The sequence below is a fragment of the Mus caroli genome, unplaced genomic scaffold, assembly GCF_978045245.1.
Source record: "Mus caroli unplaced genomic scaffold, Mus_caroli_1 scaffold_5, whole genome shotgun sequence".
Lineage (NCBI taxonomy): Eukaryota > Metazoa > Chordata > Mammalia > Rodentia > Muridae > Mus > Mus caroli.
This window is the reverse complement of record NW_028227260.1, coordinates 108,579,617-108,599,741: the sequence shown is the minus strand read 5'-3', so window position 1 is coordinate 108,599,741 and position 20,125 is coordinate 108,579,617. Positions and strand designations below refer to the sequence as shown.

The 20,125-nt window shown below is 41.3% G+C and overlaps 1 protein-coding gene across 1 annotated transcript in view; it reads right to left on the bottom strand.

Annotated features, from left to right (window-relative positions):
* The window catches only part of Mcf2 (MCF.2 cell line derived transforming sequence), a 140,725-nt gene extending 120,929 nt beyond the window's left edge, over positions 1-19,796 (bottom strand). The window contains exons 1-2 of the mRNA XM_021153012.2: positions 19,412-19,796; positions 295-363 (exon numbers count right to left, since the gene is read on the bottom strand). Of these exons, the coding sequence (XP_021008671.1) occupies positions 295-363; positions 19,412-19,721 (379 nt within the window). The 5' untranslated portion in view covers positions 19,722-19,796. The remainder of the gene's footprint in view (positions 1-294; positions 364-19,411) is intronic.
* Between the last annotated feature and the right edge of the window lie 329 nt (positions 19,797-20,125).

Genomic DNA, 20,125 nt, shown 5'->3' with positions numbered 1-20,125 from the left:
AGTGAGTACATATTGTGTGAGTTCCTTTGTGATTGTGTTACCTCACTCAGGACGATGCCCTCCAGGTCCATCCATTTGCCTAGGAACCTTAATTATTCTTAATGCCTGCTTGTTTAGTAACTAGATCTACAACATATAAATGATTATTAAAACATTTTATAATCTAATGTATGTGTGTTTATATATGTGTATATATGGATATGGATAGCAAACTATTTATACATATCTCAAATGAACTCTGCTGACCAGTTTATACATTTATCTTCCCTTAAGTACATGATAAAGGTTACTTACCAGACAGGAAAGCAATGTCTTGCATTAGGAAATGATTGATGTCCTTTAACTGGAGGAGCAGCCCAGTTTCTATGATAAACAAGAGAAGAAACAACATCAATGTCAAAAATGTAGCTAGAACCATACCGAAATCCTCATTCTGCCCAAAAGAATTCTAGAGCCCTTAACAGGTCTGTGTGTATAGACACCTCAAGCATAATCTTCTCTTTCTGCCCTCACCTAGAGGGAGAATTAGCCATGCTTTTTATGACATCACTGGGTATATAGAACGAATGACCCACTTTTCAAAACCTATGTCTAAAACAAAAAACTACTCTCACTCATCAGAAAACTAAGAACAAGGTACAAATAGCTCCAGTTTCTTTGAAGAGTAGCCATATACACAGTAGTATATTGTCTTCCACTTCTCATATAGACTTCCATTTCATAGAACTTTATCAGTTCTGTTACATTGAGCAAAGCACATTGAGGGTTTTTATAAAAATCTTGTTGGGTTCTTAAGACACCCCCACACACAGTAGATATCGTTATCTCTAAGTTAGTAAGATTAGCAGTACAATGGCTCATCACATGTTTCTGAATTAGAAAGACCTGGATTCAAATCCAGTTTACTGCACTTAGTAGCTGTAGAAATGTGGATATAACAGTCAAGCAGAATCACTGAGGCTCAGTTTCCTCATCTATAACCTGGACATCATAAGACCTACCTAATGCTATTGTAATGTGAAGCAGCTCACACACAGTAAATACATAATGAATAGTGATATTTTAAGTCACTGCCCCTGCATTATTTCATGTTTTAGTTGCCCTAGATCTTAAATGATAGCTTGCAATGTTCAAATCTACCAAATGCTACAGGGATCAAAACTAAAAAGTCCATTATCTGCCTCCAGTCCATGAACAAGGATAACTTTTTAAAAGAAAATAGGTCATTGAACTAGGGTATTTTGGACTGCTATTTTAAAGCCTGTGGTTTTACATCTCTTATTGAAGCCATATTTTGTACTTGCTCTCTGATACAAAGTACCTTCAAAGCCCTCCTATTTGGTGGTGTCAGGCTGATGGCACATTCTTTCTAGTGCTCCTGAAATTGTCTCCTATAGATGTGCTTTATCAGGAACAAGATTTCTCAAAAATATTAAGACAAAGCTGTAGAATATGATATCTACTCACTTAGAAACATAGAGTAGTTAACTGGCTTAGTTATTTTCATAACTACAAGTCATTAAAGACATGATTGGAAGCTCACAAAATGGCCTGACAACCTGAGTTTGGTTCCTGTGCCCCGGTAAGTTGCAAGTACTCTTATGACACATGAACTACACACAAAGTATACCCAGAAACGCGTGCTCAGAACATAAAAATTAATTCTTAAAATTGTCTTGTAATTAACATATGTATCCATATGCATATGTAGATTTACATATGTTTAGTTAGATTCCTGGTATATTCCATACACATAGCATATAAAATCATTTCTTGAACACTACGGTGCCTCAAATATAAAATAATGTTTATAACAGTCAAAACTGTGTCAAATGTTGACATTTTTAGACACGGAGGTATGGTAGAAGGATCACAGAACAAAAGACTAGACTTTTCTCTGTCCTCATATGCTTCCAAAAGTAGTAATGGCCTAGGGTTTAAATAAAAGAGTACTAGGAGCAAGCGTAACAACACAGCATTTGGGAGGTAGAGGCAGGTGGGTCTCTGAGTTCAAAGCCAGTCTGGTCAGTGCTGCATAGAGACACCCTGTCTTAAAACAAATAGCATTAGAACACAGAGACATCCTTATTTAAAAAAAAATTCTCAAGCCGGGCGTGGTGGCGCACGCCTTTAATCCCAGCACTCGGGAGGCAGAGGCAGGTGGATTTCTGAGTTCGAGGCCAGCCTGGTCTACAAAGTGAGTTCCAGGACAGCCAGAGCTATACAGAGAAACCCTGTCTCGAAAAGCAAAAAAAAAAAAAAAAAAAAAATCTCTCCTGATTTGTATAGCAAGACTATTTATTAAAATAAATTGATGAATTTTATGTCAGACGGCAAACTGAAAATAATACATTGCAAGCTGATTATTCTTGCACCATTCAGAATCTTGCAGAAGTATAAAAACTATCATTCCACAATTCAGACATCCATATAATAAAGACAGCCTTATGCATAAATCAGAAGGCTGTAGACAGACAATAGGAAGAGCAAGGTTTCATTTTCACTCAGCCCTGTAATCACTCAGGTACTCTTCCCCTCATTAATACAGCAGATACTTTCTAAGGTACCTACATTCTAGGAGCAACAACAACACAGAAAACCCCTTACATAAGGAAAATATACTTTTGATTTTTGAGACAGGAGATGCCTCCCACAACCATCTCATTAAAATAACATTGCCACACTGATGGCAAGGGATGAAATGGGAGTTAAAAGAAATGCTACCGCTTTAAGAAATAGTCTAACAGTTGACTAAACAGAGAGGAAACTAGCAAAGAAAGGCAACAGAAGACAGATGGCTGACACTGAACATCCAGAGAGAACAAGGTGAGACTGTTGCTTAAACAAGGAAGCAGAGAACATTAGCTTCTTAGCTTCAAAGAAAGCAATCACGGTGAGTTGTAGCCTGTTTGGACTCTGAGGCTCTTGCATTTCCACACAGATTTCCTTCTGTGATACAGAAGTGAAAATGAGGGTGATTCATATTTCTCTTGTAGACTACTTAAGCCCCTATAAGTATAAGAAATATACTTCAAACTATAAGAAATAAAAAGATTGGAGATGCAATTCAGTTGGTAGCATGCTTGCAGCCCAGGGATCCATCCCCAGCAATATATAAACCACGACTCTTGGCATATACTTTTAATCCCAGCCAGCACTCGCTCAGGTGGAAAATGCAGGAGTACAAAAAGAATTTGAGTTCATACTTGGCTGGATGAGACCTTGGTGAAAAAAAAAAAAAAAAAAAAAAAAAACCTTTTTAAAAATCTTGATCACAATGGTTGACCATAGTCACATTACAGCATATTCCTCACTGAGCAAAGATACCTTTGACAGAAAACTGGCCAAGCTGATCCATTACAAACAAATACAAGGCACACATTCTCAATTCTCCTTACTTGAACTGTATGGCAAATCCCCCAAAGGGCTGGTTGGGAGCTGGAGAAATAGGTCAGTGGTTAAGCATGCAGTGCACTGGCAAATGACTTGAAGTTTGGTTTCCAACTTCAAACTGCCTAGAACTCCAGCTCCAAGGGATCCGAAGCCTCTAAGACCTTATGGGCATTGCCCTGGCATGTACATACATGCACAGAGATATACATAATGAAAAATAGCAAATCTTCTCTGCTGAAAAGCCTTGTACACACAATCAGGCACCAACTGAAAACAAAAGAGAAAACCTCTTGCTGTTCGCTCACATATTATAAGAAGAATCAGGTTCTTAGTCTTTTTTTTTTTTTTTTTTTTTATAAAACATGCATGAGTGTTTTACCTACATGTATGTGCACCATGAATAGTGCAGAAGCCAGAAAAGGGCATCTGATCCCCTATAACTGGAGTTATAGGTGGTTATGAACTACTCTATGGGTACTGGGAACTGAACGGAGTCCTCTGTAAGAGCAGCAAGAGTTCTTACCCATTGGGTCATTTCTCCAGCCCCTATTATCTTGGTCATAAAGTTGGAAACAATTACTAATTCTTTTATCTCAAATGAGGAAATAAAGTTAGAATTCAACTTTTTTACATGCTACAAGGTACAGAAATTACTGTATTTGGAATAACATGGAAAAGGAGGGTGCATCAATCTAGTCAGATGCTCAGTTTTCATTGTGTCACTTGCAGAAACTCAAAGTGTCAATCAATCCATTACATAGTAGGTGTTACACCTCCTAAAGATGTATTTTATATTCATTCTAATTTAAGATGGGCTCTTCTGTAGCCTAAGCTAGTCTCAAACTCACTATGTAGCCCAGGCTAATCTTAAATACATTATCTTCCTGCCTTTACTTCCCAAATGTTGGAATGATAGGTGCATGCCACCACAGGGGACATTCTTCTATCTCTTCTCTCTTCTCTCTTCTCTCTTCTCTCTTCTCTCTTCTCTCTTCTCTCTTCTCTCTCTCTCTCTCTCTCTCTCTCTCTCTCTCTCTCTCTCTCTCTCTCTTTCTCTCTCTGTCTCGGTGGGGGGAGTTATTGGTGGTGTTCTTATACTTGATTTTCAAGACAGGGTTTCACTGTGTAGCCCTGACTATCCTGGGACTCACTCTGTATATGAGGCTAACCTTAAACTCAGAGATCTGCCTGCTTCTGCCTCCCAACTGCTGGAATTAGAGGTCTGTGTCACCTACCCTAACTTTTTTCTGTCTTTTAAAGTAAACATTAATTGAGAATTACTATGGGCCAAAATACCATCCTACACCATTTTGAACAGATGTCCTAGGAAAAACTAAACAGTTAAATAAATTTATGAAACTTTGAAGGTTACACATATTGCCATATTTCCTAGCAAATTCATATAGCTTGGGTACTGGCTATGTGTACAATGCTCCCACAGCTGTCTGATCAAGTATGCTTTTGGTTGTTTAATTGGCTGGTTGGGTCTTTCCCCTCCGAGAAAAACAAAAGGCCAACAGAAAGAGTATTATGCAGAGGTACTTTGTTCAAAATATCAGAACTATCTACAGGCAAAATGGCTGTCTTGCAAGGGAGGGAAAACCAGTCACATAATCTTATTTGCAGTTTTCAAAGACAAAACACCTCTGTGTTGAACTGCTACAGAGAGGACACTCAAGCATATAGCTGGACTAGGATCAATGCTCTTAGGAGTCTTATTTCTGAATGTGTGTCTTGATAATAGGAGTATAGATTACCACTCCAGAGATTTCAGTTCTACAGAGTTCAGTAATGGCTCCCATAGAGAAAATGAACATTTTTTAAAAGTAAGTAATTGGTATGTGCAAGCTTTCTCATTTTATAAAAAGCATTTTTATTTCAGATTCTAAGATTTAATAGCCATAATTTCCAACCCTGGGGCTTTTATTTTATATCGACACTCTTTTGCGTCCATTTGTGCTCCATCTGGGAATCCTGTTCATATATGGTTGAAGAAAACTGGTTCTGAATCTACTGCACACACATGCCACTTAGCCCACACCAAAGGGTCATGGCAAATAAACTCCTTTTAAAAGCAAATGCTTCCATTCTCATGCTTTCCTAAAAAAAATAAATAAATAATAAACTGACAGCAAAAGCAAAGCACATATAAAAACAGAACGGAAAATGTTGACCAGGAAGATTATAGCAACCAACCCACTGTCATCTAGGAACAAGTGGAATAAATGGGATGAATAGTTGATGACACTATCATCTTGAAGCTCTTCCCCCTTTCTAGGCACTATACAGGTATTTAAATTCACTTTGCTGGTCTTCAAAACAAACCTCCAAAGTTGCTATTAAAAGCCTCCTCTTTTCATTATTGTTACTAATTTATTTATTTTATGTTTATGAATATTTTGTCTGTCTGTATATCTATATAACTCAAGTATGCCTGGTGTACATGAAGGTGAGGAGAGGGCATCAGATCACCTGAAACTACAATTACAGATGCTTGTGAGGTGCCATTTGAGGCCTGGGAATTTAACCCAGGTCCTCTGGAAGAGCAGCCAGTCCTCTTAACTACTAAGCCAAGTCTCCAGTCCCTAAAGCCCAGTTTTAAGACAAACATGATGAAGGAAATGAGCAAGCATATACATAGTCACTCAAAAATCTATTAAAGAACCACCAGATGCCAGTCACTGTCTCAATCCGAAGCAGAATCTAGCACAGATTCAGAAAAAGTTGTAGAATATCATCTATCTTGTCTGCTAACCTTCAGATACATGTGACACTTGTACTAAAAAACATACTCAAATAGCTCTCATGAAATTATTAACTAGATACAACCTGACAGCCTCCATTCTTCCCAAATCATAGCAAGGACATTTATAAATATTTTTTGCAGTCTGAAATTCTTTTATTCAATATTTATTTTTATTTCATGAATATTTGTGTGTCTGCATGTATGTTTGTTCACCACATGCATGCAGGAGCCCACAGAGGTCAGAAGTGCATCAGATTCCCTGGGCCTGGAGCTAAAAATAGCTGTGAGTCCTCTGATGTGGTCCTCTATAAGAGCAGCCAGGGCTCATAACCACTAAGCAATCTGTCACTGCAGTCTGAACCTAAACAGCACTGATTCTCTTTACCAATCATCTCTTAGAAAGTTTCCTATGGCTGATGTTGTGAATTCCAGGTCTTTGTACAAGATGGATGGGTTTCTACACAGGTAAATTTTCCCATTCAGTCTGAAAGAGAGACATGCCATAGCACCTGTAAACAGCAATGACGTAGGACATGCAAATGATGGATATGTGCCCTCAAAAATGTTATGATTCAAAAGGAAGAATGACTAAAAGGGCAATTCTGAAATCATCAGAAAATAAATTCTTATTAGACTACAATAGAACTATGTAGTATATTGCTCTTCAATAAAGGTACAGTATGAAAACCTCACATATTTATCTACCAAGATTCATGCTAAATCCTTCTTTTGCTAATATACATTGGAGCCTCTTTCTAATCTATAGCAATTGACCAAACATCTAGTGAATTTCTCTTTGGCTCCACTCTGCATGGGAACATAAAGCTCTTTACTTAAAAAAAAAAAAGTAACAGAAAAGTATGTTATTATAATCATAGCAAATAGAAGGCTGAGGCCAGAGAATCCTAAGTTCAAAGCCAGCCTTAGCTACAAATAGAGACTTTGCCTTTAAAAATAAAAATAAAATATGTACTTCTCCATTGCTGGTCAAAACCTAAACTAGAACAGCCACTATGGAAATCAATATGGTGGTTCCTCAGAAAACTGGGAATCAATCTACCTCAAGACCCAGCTATAACACTTCTGGGCATGTACTCAAAGGATACTCCATCCTACCACAAGGACACTTGTTCTACTATGTTCATAGCAACTTTATTCATAATAGCCACAAACTGGAAATAACCTAGATGTTCCTCAACTGGAATGATAAAGAAAATGCAGTACATTTGCACATATTACTCAGATGTTTAAAAACAAAATATCATGAAATTTGCAAGCAAATGGATGAAACTAGAAAATATTCTGAGTCAGGTGACCCAACCCCAGAAAGACAAACATGGTATGTACTCACTTATACGTGGATATTAGCTGTAAATTAAAGGATAACCAAGCTATGATCTGTAGACACAGAGAGGCTAGGTAACAAGGAGGACCCAGGGTGGAACACATGGATTTCCCTGGTAAGGGGAAATAGAATGGATTTCTCATGTGGACTCAAGGCAGGTGGGAATGGTAACAGAAAGGACCAGGTGGGTGGGGAGGAGGAGGAAAATACTCAGAGAAATTATGAAACTGGGGAGCGGGGGGGCGGGGCGGGCATTTGTGGAGCAGGAACCTAGTGCAATGGAAACTATCTGGAATCTAGAGCAAAATTTCTTAGTAATGGAGGATTACAGAGCACAAACCACCCATCTTCTACAAGCAGAAAAGGTGGGACTAGGACATCAACCCAGCCATAAAACCTTCCACCTACAGTCTGTCCTGCCTGTAATATTTTCTGGGGCAATGGTGGTGCAGAACTTGTGGGAGTGGCCAACCTATGACTGATCTAATTTGTGGCCATGAGAGGGAACCCACACCTGACATTGCGTGGATGTCCAGGAACCAGAGGCTGGCTGGATAGCCCAGAGACCCAGGATAGAACCAAATATGACTGTCATTAAAAAAGAGGAAAAAAAAATAAAAAAGAGGAAAAGAGCCGGGCGTGGTGGCGCACGCCTTTAATCCCAGCACTCGAGAGGCAGAGGCAGGCGGATTTCTGAGTTCGAGGCCAGCCTGGTCTACAAAGTGAGTTCCAGGACAGCCAGGGCTATACAGAGAAACCCTGTCTCGAAAAACCAACAAAAAAAAAAGAGGAAAAGAAGGCTGGAGAAATGACTCAGAGGTTAAGAGCACTGACTACTCTTGTGAAGGTCCTGAATTCGAATCCCAGCAATCACAAGGTGGTTCACAACCATTCATAATGAGATATGATGCCCTCTTCCGGGGTGTCTGAAGACAGCTACAATGTACTTACATATAATAAATAAATAAATCTTAAAAAAAAAAAGAGCAAAAGAGAAGGAAAGAAAATTAAAGAAAAGCCAATGAAATGATTCTTCATGATACTCTGCTAGACTCAGATCCGTGCCTTTAAGTATGTGTGTGTGGCAGGGGAGCATTGTGGGGGAGGTGAGGAAATGTGTGTGGGTGCCCCGGGAAGCCAGAAAAGGATGTTAGATCCTCTGGAGCTAGAGACATGGGTAATTATGAGCTGCAGATGGGGAAAGTTGAACTCAGGTCCTCTAGAAGAACAGCAACGACTCCCAAACACTGAGCCATCTCTCTACGGCTAAACAGTATTTTTTTTAATCTGGCATTAACTAGTGTCTATATATAAAATATTATCATTACAGAAGTGTGTTAGGGTTGGATTTGCCTCTTACCACAGGATTACTTTGCATTTATCACAAATCATGAATTATGAAGACAAAATTATTTCAGAAATCACTACAAGAACTTATGAAGTAGAGTTAAATCCAAATTAAGAATCAATATGGGTTACATAATATAAACAATATAAATAGGAAGGAAATCATTAAAGGTGACAACTGAAAGATCAAAGAAATTTCGAGATGGCCTTCAAGCTAATCATCTTCTAACTGGATATAGTAGTATATCACTTTAATTCCAGCCGTGCTTGAGAGGAGGAGGCAGGCTAAAGGAGAACTGTCACACATCTGGAGCCAGTCTGAGTTACAGTTGAGTTCCAGGTCAGCATGAGATACTGAGAGCTTGTCTTTAAAGAAATGGAAAGAAAATTCATGCATCATATCAAAACAAACGTACCTGCTATGAAGCTGCCATCACTTACCAACATTCCAAGATATACACAACGTATAATTAGGAAATACTTCCAAATTCGGGAAGGAGGGATACAAGGCCTTTATTTGTGCTTTGAAGGAATGAATCAGGGATTAAGTAAGTGAGAAGGCTAGCCTGACTCCACAACAGGCTTCAAACTGGCAGTTTAGAAGAGGCCTAAATGTCTGTTTCCAAGAACTGGGTAACTCTAGGCAAGTCCAGGCCTCAGAAGTTGCCTGCCACCTGGCCTGAGGCAAGGACAATGGGTCAGCAGCAGTTTCCAGACTTCCTCAGCTACTTCCTCAGCAACAGTTTCCAGTCCCCACCCCAGTAATGGAATGTTCCTAGAGATGGAGCAATATAAAGGTCACCTACCCAGGAATCCCCTAAAGTGCTTTAAATCAGGCCCGTGAGCTCACTTAGGTGTCTCTCTATCTTGATAATGGGAGACTCCAGCATGCTGGACTTCTGCAGAATAAAACACTCTAAGTTTACAACATTCTTCAGCAAATCAAGAACCCTTACATTAGAATCCTAGAGAAAGTTGGAGAATAGAAGGAATGAATGAAGCGATAGAAGAATGGGCTGCAAGGCACTGATCCAACTTTCAACACATTTTGTTCTTTATATATCTAGCAGCCACTCTAATACATCATGTGTTCAAAGCTAAAAGCCAGATCCAACTACAGAAGCAGTTAAGCATCAGCCCAGACTGGGGACTGCGAGTGCCTCTTTATCTAGAAGCAAGAGGCAACTTCTGTCCAGAGTGATGAATATTACAACTGTACTAATTGTAGATGCAATGAGCATGGAGTAAAAAGACATCCAGAACTAAACTGATAAGATAATCACACAGAAGAAATGAAAAAGAAGTGGGGTTTCTAACCTAGTCTTTGAGGACTACCCTCAAGGTCCTCAGAGGGCTAAAGGATTAGAAGGGGGTTCAGACAGCTTTCAATCAGTCCTGGACCAGACACATTTGCATAGGTTGCAAGTGAAAAGGTAGTCTTTGCACGCACTGATATTGTCATTTATATGTGTGTCCACCTAGTGCAGCGACATGCAAAAATGAAGCATTGTGATTCAAATGAAAAGTCCTTAAAACCCAAAAGAGGGTAAAACCTGAGCAGCAGCCCAGCTTTTATAATCCTAAAGCTCTTTTGCAACTTGATCAAAGCTTGAAATTTTACAGATGATAAAAACACTTTGCTAAATGAAAAAAAAAAATCTATGTTAAAGAAGCATTTTTTTCCACACAGTAAATAAAAGAAATTGATGTTCACAAAGTAAATTACAGAAAAAATATTCACAATTTGGGCCACAAAATAAGTTTCAGGCCAGCCTACACAATAGTTAGTAAAAGATTGTGTTTGAATCATCTTCAAAATGATTGTCAGGTAAAAGCTACTTTTTATTAAAAGAAATTCTTCTTCTATGGATAGTTCTGGTTTTGGTTTTTTGAGACAGAGTTTCTCTGTATAGCCCTGGCTGTTCTGGAACTCACTTTGTAGACCAGGCTGGCCTCAAACTCAAGAAATCTGCTTGCCTCTGCCTCCTGAGAGCTGGGATTAAAGGCGGGCATGTGCCACCACGCCCAGGCTCTATGGATAGTTCTGAAAGCATGCTTTAAAAACAAACAAGTCAGGCACAGTGACTCCTAGTTCGGAACTCTGGAAGGCTGAGGTGGGAGGATTTCCATAATATCAAAGCTAGTCTGCACTATAAAGTGATTTTTAGCCTGGGCTAAACTGAGACCCTGCCCCCTCCACCAAAAGCAAAGCAAAACAAAAGTATTAAGGAAGGAAAGACAGAAAGAAGGGAAAGAAGGAGGGAAGAAAGGAAGGAGAATAAATTAAACCAAGAAAACTCTCTTCCATATACAATTATATCTCATGTATTTACTTATTTTTTTTTATCAGTGTCTCTACATAGCCCTGGCTGTCCTGGAACTCACTATGTAGACCATGCTGACCTCAAATTCATAGAGATCCATCCACTTTTGCGACGTGGAAACTTAAGGGTTATTTGGGAAGTTGGTTGGATGTGTTTTGCTGGGGCAACCACGTGAAGGAACGTTTAGTTAAAGTGGACACAGGTGAAAGGCTAAGGCGGACTGGTGAAGGAAAGTTTCACTGAAGCAGACACAGGAAAGAGGATGTTCTGCTAAAGCAAGCACATGAACGGACAGGCGATGAAAGATTCTTTGCTAGCAACATGCATGTAGTGGTCGGCATTACACTGCATAGGTGAGCTGCATTTGTCAGGAGTCCATAGAGAGAAATGCACCAAAAACTTCTGGTGGCTGGCATGCTGCACTTTTGACTCTTGAGTGCTAGGATTAAACTGTGCCTTGTTTGCAGGTTTACAGGCAACAATGAATCCCTTTATCTGTTGAACCATCTTGCTCGTTCTAACTGGTTTCTCTTTTCATTCTCAATTTATATTCCTAAAGAACAGTCTGCAACATGATATTTGAAATTGTGTGCTAGTAGGAGGAGAACTCTGACATCATAAAGCTATCCTCTGATCTCCATCAGCATATGCCCTCACAAGCACACATACACACAATAATAACCTTTTAAATTATTTTATGTATATCAATGTTTTGCCTGCTTGTATATCTGTGAACCATGTGCATGGTTTGCCTACTGTTGGGGAAAGCCGGAAGAGGCCATCAGATGCCCTGGAAGTGAAGTTACAGCCCGCTGTGAGCAGCCTTGTGGGTGCTGGAAATTGAACCTAATTCCTTGGGAAGAGCAAGTGCTCTTTACCACACTGATCAATCTCTTCAGTCCAGTCATTGTTTGGTTGGGTTTTTTTTGTTATTGTTGTTTGTTTGTTTTTTCTTTTTTCTTTTTTTTGGTTTTTCGAGACAGGGTTTCTCTGTGTAGCCCTGGCTGTCCTGGAACTCACTTTGTAGACCAGGCTGGCCTCGAACTCAGAAATCCGCCTGCCTCTGCCTCCCGAGTGCTGGGATTAAAGGCGTGCGCCACCACGCCCGGCTCTTTTTTTTTTTAAACTCATCTGAATCATCAACATCAGTACCCACAATTCAAATGAGTCTAGCCATGCTTGAGCAGGAATTGAAAGATGTAATGATAATCACAAAGATAATGGTCACAGCTTCCAACTGAATGATCTAAGCATACTAAGTATTTGCATTCACCTCTTTTAACTTTTTATTATAACATCTGACCTTTTAAGGACAGCTATTTAAAACACAAGCTATAAAAGTATACAAGGTGGCCCACTTGAACAGAGCCCAAGGTATTCATGTAGCCATATAACTAAATGCCAGCTCTTGTACTCCATGGCTATTCATTGCTTCTTGGGTTTAGAAAATCTAATTTTGAAATGCACAGCATCTGCAACAGCAAATCCAATTAAAATGGTTTCCTTTGGTTTATAATGTGTGTGGGAGAACACATAATATCTGTTAGTGGTCCTTCCAAGGTCACAACAAAGGAAGCCAAACTGACCCTCTTTTGTAAACTGACAGTGCAAACTGACAAATCAAATGATGGGACTTGCAAATGCAAATTCAAGAATGCCCCAGCAGATGCATAGTCCTTCTAAGTGGCATCAAGCAAGCTAAGAATAACTATACCTCATCACACCTGTTCATTTTTTAATAGAGGAAATATTTTTTAAATAACTCTAAGGTTTTCCTTGTCAACACACTGGATACTCAATAGCTAAGATGGCAGCTAATTAACCAGCTGGCACAAGCCTGCAAATGAAGACCCTAAGGAGTAAAAAACTTGCAGTATTCCTGAAGGTAAACACAGGAGCTGATGCTGACCTAGCTGAAATATATTTTGAAGGGGCAGGCAGCTCAATGTCTATCAGACTCTCCAGCCACAAGATTTCAAAACGTATGTGAACTTTCTCATTCACATAAAAACTACAAGGAATCTCAAACTTATTAAAAATGAACCCAGAGCCAGAAAAATGGCACAAACTTGGGGTCCCAGCATTCAGAGAGGCTGACAAAAGGATCATGAGTTTGAGACTCAAAAAAGGGGGGGGGTAGTATATAAAGTCCATGTTACTTTATATATAAGGCATAGATAGCTTAATGGTAGACCACATGTTTGGCATGCTCTGGGCTCTGAGTCCACTGCCCAGCACACAGTAAAGAAAAGAAATTGATGCTCACAAAGTAAATTACAGAAAAAATATTCACAATTTGGGCCACAAAATAAGTTTCAGGCCAGCCTACACAATAGTTAGTAAAAGATTGTGTTCCAAATAAGGAAAGAAATAAACTCCCTAAATTGACCTATAGAGTCTAAGGAATTCCTAGCAAATGCTAACTAGATTTTTATTCTCAAATTGACAAGATAATGATATAAAATAAAATTCTGAAGATTAGCAAAGACCTAGAAGATCCAAAATAATCCTTTTATTACCATTATTTTTATTTATTTTGAATGGAGCTGAAGAGGTGGTCTAATAGTTAAGAGCACTGCCTGTGGTCAGTCATGGTGGTGTCTTTAACCAGCAGAGACAGAGGCAGGCAAATCTCAGGAAGTTTCAGGGTAGCTTATGGCTCCATGTTCAGGGGTTCAGTAAGAGACACTGTCTCAAAAAACAAGGTAGAGAGCTACTGAGGGAGATATCCATAATCAACATCTGGGCTCTGTACAAATATGTGCATATGCAAGCATCCAAACACACAAATGAATAAAGGAAGACTTCCCAGAGTATTTATTTATTTATATTTTTCAGCTAGTTCTGCACATTTGGGTTACAATATTCCTTAGCTTACAGCACATCAAAATGAACAGTGGAGAATGCAGCCTGGAACCAGAGACAATAAAAGACAGTAGAAAAAACGGACAGCAGCAAGAAGTGACAGCTAACAGAGAAGGGATATATGAAGAGATTAGACAAAGCAGACATTACAAATTAAAAGGCAGAGAGATCTGTGCCCGTTTGCCACAGAGACAAAGAGCCTCCACTCTAACCCCTGAGCACTGTATATATCAGATTAACATAATTGATACTGTCTTAAGGACAGTCTTGAGTCATCAGGAAAGGATGCAATTATTTCCAGGTTCAGGGGTCCAGAAGGTAAGTAAACTTTTTGAAAACCTTTCCTTCCAAAATGGTTAGAAGTTTGAGAAGCAAAATAAACCAGGCACTAAAAGTGCTGATGCTGTTTCAGAGAGAAGTTTGACACAGAAAATAGTCCATATAATGTGGTCTACAGGCCAAGATGTTGTTCAGTTGGTTAGGTGCTTGCCTGGCATGAATGAAACCCTGGATGTGGTCCAGAGAACCACACTAAAAACATCTGGAATGGTGGCTTATTCATGCAATCCCAGCACGGAGGAGGTAAAGGTAAGAGGATTATGAATTCAGGGCCATCCCCAGCTATTTAGAGTTTTTCAGGGCAGCCTGGTCTACATGAGACTTTGTTTCAAAATAATAAAAGTTTAGCCCCATTAAAGACCCATTATTCGTTGGAATACATTTTACAGCATTGTGCAATGTATGCAAATCAGTGCTGTCATTTATACTCTTCTTATATTATATTTGAGCTAAAACTTAATGATGCCACATTGCAGTTGAAAATAAATTTGGGGCTGGTGAGATGGCTCAGTGGTTAAGAGCACCAACTGCTCTTCCAAAGGTCCTGAGTTCAAATCCCAGCAACCATATGGTGACTCACAACTACCCGTAACGAAATCTGATGCCCTCTTCTGGAGTGTCTGAAGACAGCTACAGTATAAACATAATAAATAAATAAATAAATAAATATTTAAAAAAAAAAGAAAATAAATTTGGCCAGGCAGTGGTGGTGCATGCCTTTAATCCCAGCACTTGGGAGGCACAGACAGGCAGATCTGTAAATTCAAGGCCAGCCCGGTCTACAGAGTGAGTTCCAGGACAGCCAGGGCTGTACAGAGAAACCCTGCCTCAAAAAAACAAAAAACTAAAAGAAAAAAAAAACAAAAACAAATCAAACCAAAAAAAAAAAAAGAACAAAGAAAAACAGAAAATTTGTACATAGATAGGTTTCCACACCTCCTTAAATTCTTAGTTGGGTAAGGCTCTAGTAGATTAAAAGAGTTTATATTCTTCATAGAGTGCAAAGTATTTTTCCTACTGATTATTAAGTAAGGTAGCATGTGAGAAGGGAATACTGTAGAAGCAAGCTAATGAACATGTGTCTATTCATTACTCAGGCTGAGCTATCAAAATAGCCCATACGGAAGTAGATTTAAGGGGAAAAATGCAGTTAAGAGAAAACAGGTAGAAATAAGGCTTACTTCTCCCTACTTCTTCCCGAATGTGGACCTCTTGGTTAGTTCAACCTGAATGTTCCAGAAAAAGCACAGCCTCAATACTGAAGCCCAGGCTTGGGAAGAATATCTCAAAGATATTTGTTTACCACATGTGAGGCTCTGGGCTCCATTCTCAACACTAAAATAAGATGATAAAATAAATCGAACCCAAACTTGCCCTTCCTCTTCCATTCCCAGCCTCTGGTTGGTTGGTTGGCTGGTTTTAGTTTTTTTTTTTTTCTTGAGAAGGCCCTCACTATGCGACCCTGACTGGAGATCTTCCTGTTTCTCCCTTCCCAATACTGGGATTAAATTCAAGCACCGCCACACCTGGCCTCCATTTCCAGTCTCTCTCCCCAAACCGAAGCCCTGACTCAGTTCTTTTTTTGTTTGTTTGTCTGTTTGAGACAGGGGTTTCTTGGCATAGCCCTCACTGTCCTGGAGCTCATTCTGTAGACCAGGTTGGCCTCAAAGTCAAAGATCTGCCTGTCTCTACCTTCTGAGTGTTGGAATTAAAGGTGTGCACCCCCACTGCCTGGTTCCTTGGTTTTTCTTTCTTTCTTTTCTTTATTGGATAGTTTTTTTTTTTAATTTACATTTCAAGTGTTATCCCCTTTCCTGTTCTCCCCCCTCCCTTGGTTTTTCAAGACAAAATTTCTTATTTCTCTATGTAACTATGGCTGTCCTGGAACTGGCTCTATAGACCAGGCTGGCCTCAAACTGTAGACCAAGCTGGCCTCAAACTTAGAGCTCCACCAGCCTCTGCCTTCCTAGTGCTGAGATTGAAGGTGCGCACCACCATGCCCACCTGCTCTAATCATTTGGAAAATCCTCTGTAATTCTGTAAACCAACTGTATTCTCCCTTTCTGCTTTGTCTTTGCTCATTTATTTCCTGTGTCTGGAATACCTTCTCTGCCTCTCCAACACTCCATTCCCACCCCTTATCCACCAGGAATAAATGAATTCCTCATGCCTTGTGCATCCCTCTGATTTTGAGACCCTCCCACCTCAGAAGTAAAAGCGTGCCTTCTCTGGGCTGCCTCATAAGAGAAACTGTGTACACACAAATAACTACGTAATAAGTGACCTTTCAAAGGGTTCTTCATGGCAATAAAAAGCTTTCTGAACACATAGGTAGATACAGGAGTATTTTTAAGTATATGAAATCTTTTTTGCATTTACAGTTATAAACTGTGCATGGTAGCATACACCTGTTAACCCCAGTACCTGGGAAGTAGAGGCAGGAAGAGCCAGAATTTGAGATCAGCCTTAAGAGTCTATGTCAGAGCCCTGAGTGGTGGTGCATGCCTTTAATCCCAGCACTCAGGAGGCAGAGGCAGACAGATTTCTGAGTTCGAGGCCAGCCTGGTCTACAAAGTGAGTTTCAGGACAGCCAGGGCTATACAGAGAAACCCTGTCTCAAAAAAACAGAAATCAAAACAAAGACTCTATGTCAGAAAGTGGAAAAGGGGCTTAAGAGATGGCTCAGCAGGTAAGAGTGCATGCTGGTAAGCCTGGCTACCTGAGTAGCCGCATGGTGGAAGGAAAGAACAGAGTCTTGCAAGCTGCCCTTTGACCTCCACATATGTGCTAGGGCACCTGCTCCCACACATATACGCACGAAAAAGAGAACAAAACAGTCTAATTTTGAAAAGAGCAAGTCCCAAGCTGTACATGGGGTTACAAGCCTGTAATTTTGGTTACTCTAGAGGTTGAAGCACATCCTTTCAACCAGGAGCTCAAAAGCAACGTCGGCAAGTTTTTTAAATGCCCACCTCAACAACAACAACAACAACAATAACATAAAGTTATAATATCCTATATGGTGTGTCCCAGCCACAGATATACTTATCTTTGCAGGGACATGGTGGTAGCTGCTGAAAAATACCTTAAGACAAATAGCTGCCAGTCTCGCCAGCCCCCTACTGCATCCCTATCCCCACCCCCACTTCCACTAAAACACAACAGAGTGCTAGGATGTATTGCCATACAGTGTCAGCATGTTAGAAACTTCCAAGGATCAAGAAAATGAACTGAGAACAAAGAAAGAAATGCCTGGCAATAGAATAGAATCATCCCTTTGTATTTCATTTTTGTGGCATTTTCCCACTAGGATTGTAACTTAGAGGTAGAGCATTTGCCTAGCATCCAACACACAGGCCCCAGAACACCTCATTCTCTCGTATCCATACAAGTGTGTGTGTGTGTGTGTGTGTGTGTGTACACGCATGCATGTGCATGCGAGTGCCTGTGTGTTATGAGTGGTGGTACACATGAAGATGTACCTACATCCTCTCAGCACTGAGGATTATTTGGAGCTGGTCCTGAGCTACAAAGTGAGACTGTTTCATTTTTTATGTGTGTTTTTTTTTTTTCTACGAAGTTGATCTTTAGCCCCCACTGCACAGGACTTGTGCACAGGCTTCCTTTTTTTTTTTTTTTTGTAGCCTCCCACATTCATTTAAACTGCCCTGAAACCCTGAAAAAGTGTGTGCCCCACTCCCACACTTCCCTTAATGATTTATTATTACATACAGAAAATAACATTGACCGCTTCCAAACAAAATACTCAAGACCAAAGGGTTCTTTGTTACCAAGCTTTAGACAGAGCCCTGCGTTTCCTGTGGTTTAACCGAAGTCATCGACGTGACCTCCTTCCAATTCGTGGACAGCCTCAAACAAGAAGTGGAATTTGAAACACACACTGTGGCTACCTGATTTGAGAAAAGAAAAACTACACCACGTCTAGTTTTTAATTCCCAAGTTACCATTACAAGGAACACCGCAGGGTAAGCAAGCACCACAGACGCACAAAAGACATGGCCAGAGCTGCAGCACCTGGCGGATATTCCTGGACTGCCAATGGTATTAGAGGAACTTTAAATTTTTGGAGCCTCTGCATGTTTCAAGGTACACCGAGAGTTCAAAGCCAAGCAACTCCAACTAGCTCAATATGTATACATCAAGTGCCGCCTCTCACTGCTCTTAAGCTTTTTACCAAAACAGTAGCAGCAGTAAGACATTTGCTAGCTTTGGTTTTGTCCCTCCAAGGCAATTAAGAAAGAGATTTTTGCCCTGTAGTAAGAGCTGAAGGAAGACAGGAAGCTCATAGGACCAGGCTGGAAAGAAGTGGCGGTCCTAGTGAGAAAACCCAAATCCTTGACCGCAGTTTGCCTACAAACTCCTCCTCCAACTTCAGGCCCGCGGCTTTCAGAATCCAAGCGCCTTTTTGACTTGGCCCTAGCACGTGTACGTGAAACAAACAGCAACCACCCACACAAGTAAATAAACCTCGCTTTTAAAACTACAGGGAGTGTTACAGGGAAGTGCATCTGCATCCTCATCCTCAGAAAGGTTCCGCTCCAGGGTACAGAATGCGGAGTAGGAAGATCCCTCCCTTAACATTCCCAACTCCACCAAGAGGCACCCAGGTGGGTGGTGGTGGGAAGTGAGGAAGAGACGTGGAACAGTCTCACCTTGCATGGTGGGCTTCTGGGGGTCCACCTGCGCGGCTTGAGCTGAGTAGAGAGCCACACACATCCTCAGAGTGGCAGCTGGCCTGAGGAACTGAGGTCCAAAGTCTGGGCGGCTCGAAGCTAGGAGCGCCACAGCAGGGGGTTGGGTGGATTATGGAGTGAATGGGGGCAGGGAAAGGAGAGGGAGAAAGACAGAGAGAGTGAGACAGAGACAGAGAGACAGAGAGAGAGAGAGAAAGAGAGAGAGAGAGAGCCCAGAGAAGACAAAGTGCACCAGACATCCCCCTACCCGAACAGGTTGAGGAGGGAGCTGGGAAGAGGGGAGAGAGCCTGGTGTTCCAGGCAACTGGGTGGGAGTGCACAGGGATGCGGTACTCACCTGCGAGGAAGACTGCCTGCAGCAAGCAGAGGTAGTTCTTCCCGTACTTCTCCGCGATCCTAACGCGATGCAGGGCCATGGCCATGTCCACCTGCACTGGGACCGCCTGCGTGAACGGCACGAAAGAACAGTGGTCCTGATTCAGCTGGAGACTGGGCGCCTTGGCGGCAGCCCTAGGCAAACGCTTGACTGCCAGCCACTGCGAGGCCAGGGCTGGAGTGGAAGCAGGAGGGGATCCTGTTGAAGGGAGCCCAGCCCGAGAGGACCCTGCTGGAGGGAGCCTTGCTGGAGGGGGCCCTGCTTCCGCCATCCTCAAACCAGACTTGCTAGTTGGTGACCCCAACCTCAACTGGCCACTGCCGGGCTCTGGCTCGCTAGCGGCCGGTCTTTGCAAGCACAGATGCGGCCAGAAGGGTCGCAGTCTACTCAGCTCAGTGGCTTAGAAGACTAGAGCCCCCTAGCTGGGACCAACAAGCCCCAGGACAGGGAGCCCAGAAACTTGCAGAGATTTCAAGACTCTGGCTGCAGAACGCTTCTGACCTCAGCTACTGAGAGTTGAGCAACTCCGCTCGGAGTGGATGTACACCCACGTCCCCGCCTAGTTTCCAACGGGATGAACAGGGGCGGGACACCGAGAACCAGAGGGGACAGCCCCCACAGAGACGCCCGCGGAGGGGTAGGGAAGGCTGGAGCACGTGTAGGGAGGAGACAACC